Raw genomic sequence first — 8,746 nt, 5'->3', positions numbered from 1 at the left:
GACTGAACAGCAGCCCTCCTTCTATCCCACAGGCTCAGCAAGCTGTTCCTCCAACACTGCACAGCGTTCTGGGGGCACGGGGCCAAGCCCTACTGCTTTGGAAACCCAAAAAAAGAAGGGCAGGGCCCCTAAAGGCCAACCTGGGCACTGGGACACGCTGTATCCCCAGCTTGTTCACAGGGTAAGGGTAGGGGTGAGAGGGGGTGGTGGTGTTTGTGTGTATATGCATCAACTTTGTGTTCACAAAAGGTTGAAGGAAGGACAGAAACTCCCCTCCCTAAAAGCCACAGGAGCAGCTGGCCGGCAGGGGCCAGGGCGGTGACTCGTCCGTCAGCAGCCCCTGAGGTAGGGTCCCAGCACCACACATGCTGATGCCAGGCCCATGACTTCCCTGCCGGAGGCCATCACGTCACAGGGACATACAGGTGCCTGGACCCGTGGTACAGGCCAGCAATGGAGCACAAAGCAGCACATCCAGCAGGCACACGTACAATTAAATAGCATGTTTAATCATCTCACAACAGACTGTAGTGCAGTAGTATAAACTGTAAGTTTCTTTTTAAAAAGCCACTCCCCCAAAGCTCCCATTCCTCAACACCCAGAAACCATGGCTGAGGAACCAGTGACAGGGCCGGAGGGATTCAGGAAGTTTCTGTTCCATGAAGCTGAAAGTCTTTCCAGGTCAAGGTTGCCTTATGAGTAGCCAAGAGCCCTAGGAGGAGTGATGCACACACACTCACTCTAACACACACACACACACACACACACACACACACACACACACACACATATGCAAGGGACACAGAGAGAAGACACTCGGACAGATGGACACAGAGGAGACCGCCGTGGGACAGTCACACACGTGCACTCTCATGCCGTAACATTCCAGTCTGTTGGTGGCTATCTCCTCTGGGCACAGGGAGTGGTGGCCTGATCCCTGAAGCAGCCATGGTGGTCAGGAGGAAGAGGGTGGCAGTCTGGGTCCAGTCCGGCTACTCCGACACAACCGCCCAGCAGCCTGAGGGGCCCCTCTGCATTCCTGAAACAGCCAGCCCTCCCCTAGCCCAGCAGCGGTGGTGAGGAGGGGGCACCACCTCTTCTGGGCCCAGCAAGAGGGCGCACTCAGTCCCAAAGACGAGAACAAAGAACATGCCTGCAGGCGGGCTTCTGGAGCCCAGGGCCGGCGGCGCTTGGTGCTGTACCCAGGTGTGGAGGACACAGCCAGGCCTCGCTGTGCAGATGCCCCGGAAGCAGCCACCCTGCCAACAAAGAGCTGGAGAGGAGGCCAGGAGCTGGCAGTGTCCATCCTCGGAACAGAGGAGGGGTTCCAAAAAAGGAGGCCCTGAGGTGAGGACATTTTGTGGGACCTACCAGACGGGTTTAAAGAGGAAACCTCTTCATTCACAGCTTCATTCAGGGGTTCCCGGAGAATGTCTCTGGATTCAAGTACCAGCAGCTCTAGTTGAGGGTATTAGGGTGGAGTGACCAGCAGATGCTGGGAGAACAGCTGCCCTCAGACATGGGAGGTATGAGAACCAGCCTGGCAATGCTCTGCACCCTAGCACTGCCAACCCCTCACCTGAGGAGACAGACCAGGTGGCTACAAGATCTCCTCCCGTGGGCTCCTGGCCTTAAGCGGGGTCTGCCCGTTGGGCACGGAGCCGTTCTGACCATGCAGGAGCTTGCCCTTCTCTCGGTCTGGCCATGTGAAGATGGCGTCGTCACTGTCCAGCTCCGACTCCGAGTGCATCAGGCTGCTGCTCAGCATTGGGCCTTTATGTTTGACACCTGCAAGGGAGTCAAGGAACCCAGCGTCAGGAGCACAAATCTTCTCTTCCTTGAGCCACACCCTGCACCCTCCTCCCAGCCTGAAGAGGAGCCGAGGGGCAGGGACAGTCACGGTCCCCTCTCCTGAAAAGGAGGCTTCCCAAGTCCTCCCAGCCCTGGCTACACGGAACAGTCCATCAGGGAAGCCTCGGAGAGCGACTGATCAGGGTCCAATGGGGATTCTTTATTTTCAGCATCTATTAGCTTTGGTTAGTGCCACCCAACAACATTCTCTTTTCTCTCTTTTAAATGTAGAATGTTTTATCATCTCCCTTTATGCAGAGGGTGGAGTTCTGTGGGGGGCAGGAAATACAAGGAACAAGAACTTAGGCTCTAGAGAATGAGCTTTGTCACTGTACCCTGGCTCAGTATGGATGTAAAGTGCCTGCCAGAGGTGCTGACACTGAGTGAGGACACAATTTCATTCTACGTAGACGTTTACTCTGGCTTCGCTGAGAGGGTACAAGGGGTGGGAGAGCAGGCATGTGGCCCGGAGAGGCCTCTGCTGCAGAGCCTGACTGAAGCAGGGACTGTTCCAAGCCGTCAGCTGGTCAGAACACACAAACGAGGACCCATAAGAAGCACCTGAGGTCAGAAAAGACGCCTCAGATTTTTTTTTTTTTTAATAAATTTATTTTTTTATATTTATTTTTGGCTGTGCTGCGTCTTCGTTGCTGTGTACGGGCTTTCTCTAGTTGCGGTGAGCAGGGGCTACTCTTCGTTGCGGTGAGTGGGCTTCTCATTGCGGTGGCTTCTCTTGTTGCAGAGCACGGGCTCTAGGCGCGTGGGCTTCAGTAGTTGTGGCTCACGGGCTCAGTAGTTGTGGTGCATGGGCTTAGTTGCTCTGTGGCATGTGGGATCTTCTCGGACCAGGGCTCGAACCCATGTCCCCTGCATTGGCAGGCGGATTCTTACCCACTGCGCCACCAGGGAAGTCCCAAGATGCCTGAGATTCTATAAGTCACTGTAGTTACCTTCACTACTCATCCTTATGGCTGCAGAGGCCAGACCATACCACGAGGTCTGGTAATAGCTTTAGGGCAGATCCCATCCAATAGCAAGATGGCTGCCCTCTGGCTGGTACAAATACTACTCCAGAGTAAGCAAAAGGTAGGCTGAGACAGCAGAACTAGAAGTGGGAATTGCCAACATCAAGAACCCAGCTTGGCAGTGTTCTGGGCCTGGCATTGCCCACCCCCAGGACCTAACCTACCTCCTTTCTTAAAAAGGGGACCAGGGCTTTCCTGGTGGCACAGTGGTTAAGAACCCTCCTGCCAATGCAAGGGACACGGGTTTGAGCCCTGGTCTGGGGAGATCCCACATGCTGTGGAGCAACTAAGCCCGTGAGCCACAACTACTGAGCCTGCGCTCTGGAGCCCCCGAGCCACAACTACTGAAGCCCGCGCGCCTAGAGCCCGTGCTCCGCAACGAAGAGTAGCCCTCGCTCACTGCAACCAGAGAAAAGCCTGCACACAGCAACGAAGACCCAACACAGCCCAAAATAAATAAATAAATAAAATAAAAATAAATAAATTTAAAAAAAGAAAAGGTGACCAGTCAGGTGAGCTGTGTTTGAACCCTCATCCTCCAACAATCACTCTCCCTCCCCCTGGTCCCATCCAGATCCCCAATAAACACTGAAAGAAGGTCCTGGGATGATTCTCAGGCATTCTGCCCTTTCCTGGTCAGACATGACTTCAGGCTGTGAATGATGAGGGCATCTAGACTCTGACTGCACCTGTCACTCGGGAACCACAGCCCCACAGACCTTGCCCGTGTGCTGGTCGTCTGTGCAGTGTGCTCTGGGGCCCAGCTTGTCCATCTCAGGGGCACAGTTCTGGGACACAACTCCCACTGATTCTCAGGACAGCAGAGCAGCAGGGCCAGAGAAGAACACCAGCTTCCCAGGCTTTTCCAATGTGGTAGGGGACAGTGGCAACATAAGAAGCGTCAAGACCAGGGGAGCGTCAAGGTTCTCAAAACCTCTGTTTTGCCCCTATAGATGAAATACCCTTTGGGGGCTTTCTCCTCCAGCATCCAAGCACTTGAAGCTTCCCTTGTTCCCTAAAGCCCTTCTGGGCCATAGGTGCGGAGGACAGGAGCCTGAGGGGGGACGTGTTGCTGGCTCCAAAGTACACAGCACTCACCCGGGCCCTCCTACCTCTAGCTCCCGCTCTGCTTGAAGAACTGAGTGGGATTCATCCACTAAGCAATACAAGCTGGGAAGCTGGTTATATCAGTGGGTGCTGAACTCATACATCTCTGACTCAGCCATCCCGTTCCTAGGTCTACACCTAACACAAGTCCATGCACAGGTCCACCAGAGGACATGGGCAAGAATGTTTACAGCAGCACTCCCCATCATAGCCCAAAATGGAAAGAACTCAACTGCGCATCAACAGTATACCTGACAAATAAATATATTCCTACAAAGGAAATTACTCGGCAATGGGAATGAACGAACTATTGCTCTACCTAACAACATGGATGGATGTCCTAAATGTAATGTTGAGGGACAGGCGCCAAGCCCAATGATTCCATTTATATAAACTACTCCAAGATACTAGAAGTAAATTGGGGGGAGGCAGTGACTGGAAAGAAGCACAAACGGGGCGCTTCTGGGGGGCTGATTACATGGGTACATTCACTTATGAAATGTGCTTATGATTTTCTGTACACATTAGACTGAATCACAGAAAACTGCTATTTTTATAGGTCAAAAGTCAATTATCAGTAATCTTATATGGTTCAATCTAATAGACTTCAATAGAAAGTCTTGAAAAAAAGTCAACAGAATAGCAAAACCAAACCAAACCAAAAACCACAACTGCTGAATGTAAACCACGTCTCCTGAGGGTGGGCATCTGTCCCACTCCGCCTGCTGGTCTTCGGTGCCAGTGGCTCCGAGCTCACTCAGGTGGGCCCAAGCCACTTCCAGTTCCTCTTCCTCCCAGCAGCATCCGTTTCAGCTCACTTCCACACACGTCACGCTCCACTAAATTCACTCTTCTTCCAGCTGAACTTCTTCAGTTCCAGACCTTATACAGCTTGGTCCTGAATCCCATTCTCCTCATCCTACTAGTGACTCTGCTCTGGGTTGCACCCACTAATCCACTGCAGAGCCCAGAACAACAATCGGGACTTCTGGCCTGGTCAGACCCACACCAGATGCAAGGCGACTCTCACCGCCTCCTCGTGTGGACACCGCGCACAGAAGGGCCTGCCGACCCTCATCTAGTCTCATCTTGGTTACCTGGGAGCAGCTGGCCACCTGCAGCCCTCCCCGCTCCCTCCCTTCCCCCACAAGTCTGCCTTCCCATCCTGCCGTCACCCAGCAGGCATCTTAAGTCCTTTACCCACTACTCCCTCCTTCCTGCGCAGGAACCTCACCTCTATCTTCTGCACCTCTGCCCGCAACGTGCTCCTGAACCCCATCCACCCTGTCCTGAATCTCCACTTACTTGCTCAACTTCGAAAAGGACTTTTAAATATTTAGGGCCTCCATTGTCTCACCACCTACGTACTTCCTAAATAAACTGCACTTTGACTTCTGCCATGTATCACTCACCATCTACTCCAGTTCTTTAGGTGACCAGAAACTTCTCCAGTGTCGTCACTGCCGTCATCAACAATTCTTACCCTTTTCTTCTGCAGCAGCAAACATGCTGACTGCTCCCTGGTGACACCCTTCCTCCCTCACCTCAGCTCCTTAGCCCTGGACTCTTCTTTTGTCCCTCGACACTCTCCCCAGAAGGGATGTGATCTACTTTTGCGGAGCCGACCGTCACCACCATACAGAAGATTCCTATCCAGTCCTGTTCTGCTGAGTTCAATTTAATTCGTCTTCTCTTACCCAAACTGCAACGACTGTCCTAATTCTGTCGTCAGGGCTATCAGTCCCTGTCTCTCATGTCAGAAGGCAGCCTGGACCTTTCCTGTCCCTCCATCCCACTGATACCAAGCTGTCTGAGCCATCATCATCCCTCCTCGGACCATCGCAAGAATCTCCTTGCTGGCCTCCACCTGTAATCTCCTCAATGAATGAAATGTTGTCACTAGACTAATTTTACTATGCCAGTATTTTCAAGATGTCACTTCTCATCACCATCAGAATAAATGCTTAACTCCTTAGGCTGATGTTCAAAACTCCCCATAATTTCATCCTCCAGCCTCATTTCCTCAACCCCATTCATAACTGTTCTAAACCAAATGATCTTCTCTAGTGCTTCTCCTGCAGTCTTTTGCATCTAGGGTAATAAAACCACCCAATCCACAGATGCTCAGAGAAGATGCTTGGGCACCATCCTTTACTTCTCCTTTTCTCTCACCACCCCTTGGAAAACATATCATGAACCTCAGCAAGCCTTCCCCCAAAATGTATCTGGAACCCATCTGCCTCTCTCCATCTCATCATCTCTCCACCATAAGGGCATTCTATCTAATCTCCTCTCACCCACTTTTGCCTCTCCAATTCCTTCACATAGCAGCCACAGTTGTCTTTTTAAAATGTAAATCCAACTGCACCATGCACCTCCTTAAAAAAACTACCCATGGCTCCCCATTGCTCTTAGAAGGAACCCACAGCAAGGTCCCTGCTCACCTGTCCAGCCTTGTGCCACTCACTCCATGCTCACCATGTCTTCTTCAAATGCCCTCTCCTCATTCCAGCAGCTGCGCCTTCACCAGCTTTGCCTGCAATCCTATTTCCCAGAGTCTTCACGTGCCTTACTCTCCTTCTCGTCGTCCCTTGGGTCTCAGCTTAAGTGTTATTCTTTACAAAGACCTTCCATTATCACATTTTGTATATTTGTGAATTTGTTTGTTTAATGTCGGCCTGACATAAACTACACAAGAGCAACGTCTTTCTGTTTAGTTCACTGTAATATAACCAGTATCCGGCATGGGGCCTGGCACACATGTGGGAGAAAGATAAGCACGACTTTGATTGGCAGGTTAAGGGAAGGATGAGAAAGTGCTTTCTGGACAGAAATATGAACCAACAAAATTTGTTTAGAAAAGAGAGATATCAGCAAGGAGGAGGATCTCAGAAAAGCACAGTGACGTAAGCTCACCAAGGCCACGTCTACCCGACCAAAAGTAAGTCGCGAATGACTTCAAGGAGTGGAAAAACCTTGCAGAGCAACATGAACACAACCTTGGCTACCTTGCGGACGGTGCTGTGCAACGTTCTCCCCTCGAGGCCTCATCCTCAGTATCCTGTGTGGCGCTCTGGCTGCACGTCTGTGGTTCGCTAGGCCCCAGCCTCCAGGCACCGCCCCACAGTGTTCCCTAACCAAGCTGCCTGGGTGCTGACAGAGCCCAGACTGCCTATGAGCACTTATTCTCTTCTCATATGTCTTCTCCCTCGCTCCAGTGAAATTCTGAGGGCAGAGCCTATGGTTTAGAACTCTCTATAGTCCCCTTACAGCCTCTCCTAATACGAAGCTTTAAGTATGAGAGACGTTTAATAAATACTTTGTATAAAAACAGTTCTACTTGCAGAGTGTTCAGGAATAGCTCTATATAGAGTCCAGCTCCCATAAAGAGATGAGGCCTGTCCTGTGGCATCCATGATGAATGGGAACCTCACCAATGACCTAGTCCAGACAAGGATGGAGGGCCCTCTACCCACCCTGGCCCTCCGAGCCCCATCACTGAAAGCCGTCTTAGTGCTTGTGCAGCTGGAAATTCTTTGGCAGATGAGCCCAGTGCACCTGGAGCCAGCAGGGGAGCTGCCCTCCACCTGCTCTAAGACAGTGATGGAGCCTGTGGATCTACCTGACAAACACTGGAGAGAGGAAGATGGGAGAGGATGGCTGGCTGGCAAGGAGGCCAGCTGGCAGACACTGGCTTTGATCTCTTCATGGCCTCACCTTGTCTGCCCAGAAAGGACAGACTGATCAGGAATAAAAGACCAAGGTCCCTGAGCCCGACTACAGGGGCAGCTTGAAAAGCTCAAATCCAGGCAGGAACCCTGAGGGGAACGAGCAGACAAAGGAAAGCAAGAGGCTGAGCCCCTCGGCACAGTCAAAGGACCACTAAGAAGTGAGCCCTGGAGTCCGAGCTTGTCCAGTGGGCAGCTTCTGCCCCAACAGGGCAAAGCCGACCCTGAGCCCTCATCAGGGAGGGGACAAGATGCTTTTCCAGCACAAAGAGCTGCCAGCAAAAACACATTTAGGAGGGACTGGTGATGGTGGTGGCTCTTCAGGGAGAGTGCACCAGTCTAGACGCCCCCAGTTCCCAGTTCCCGGGGCCACTACCTGCTCGGGAGGTTGGCTTCAGTTCCAGGCTTTCCTGATCCGTGGCATCCAGGATCCTGTACTTGCTTTTCCTCTTAGGTTTTCCTTTTTGCCTGAAAAACACAATCCCCTGCTCAGGAAAGAGGTTCTGTGTGAGGTTCAGGTAGCCCACCACAGGGTGGCAGCCAGACTGCATGCAGAGCCCTGTCTTGGGGGATGCTGCTTAATGGAAGGGCTGTTTCTCCTTGTTTCTCAGCTGGGAAAGGTAGCAACTGTGATTTGTTATTCAAACAGTCCTCACCAATTTGGGAAAAGGTAAAGGAAACATTATCATTTTATCATGGACTCACCACTCCACAGTGGCAATGAAGGAAGGATAGATGGGTTAAAAATGTAAATAAAATGACACTCCTATGCTTGAAGGGTAGAGAGTGGAGGAAAGCATTAAACCAGCAAAACGTTGTTAATGGTGGTTGTCTTAGGCTGGTGGGAATTTTTAAAAATTCTTTTAATTTTCTAAGTTTTATTGTGAGATTATATTGCAGGTTGAATCTCAGTTCTGCCATTTATTGACTGTGTGTCCATGGAAAATGTCATTTTCCTGAGAAAAGGCTGTTATGCATATTAAAAAAGATATTACACCTATAAAATGTATAAAGTGTTATACAGGGGCTTCCCTG

At 51.2% G+C, this 8,746-nt stretch overlaps 1 protein-coding gene across 8 annotated transcripts in view; it reads right to left on the bottom strand.

Moving 5' to 3' along the window:
- Window positions 1–488: 488 nt before the first annotated feature.
- The window catches only part of KIAA0319L (KIAA0319 like), a 123,833-nt gene continuing 115,575 nt past the window's right edge, over window positions 489–8,746 (bottom strand). For 6 of the 8 annotated variants that reach the window (XM_082362769.1, XM_082362774.1, XM_082362772.1 and 3 more), the window contains 2 exons: window positions 8,088–8,179; window positions 489–1,788 (listed from right to left, as the gene is read on the bottom strand). In XM_082362769.1, coding sequence (XP_082218895.1) covers window positions 1,601–1,788; window positions 8,088–8,179 — 280 coding nt within the window. In that variant the 3' untranslated portion in view covers window positions 489–1,600. Of the gene's footprint in view, window positions 1,789–8,087; window positions 8,180–8,746 lie in introns of those variants that run through there. The other 2 variants (XM_082362773.1, XR_014236171.1) reach the window with 2 other exon arrangements.

This window comes from Balaenoptera borealis (assembly GCF_965194805.1).
Source record: "Balaenoptera borealis genome assembly, chromosome: 1".
In the NCBI taxonomy this organism is placed as follows: Eukaryota; Metazoa; Chordata; class Mammalia; order Artiodactyla; family Balaenopteridae; genus Balaenoptera; species Balaenoptera borealis.
Note: the sequence above shows the minus strand (reverse complement) of the source record. Positions and strands in the feature narration are given on the sequence as shown.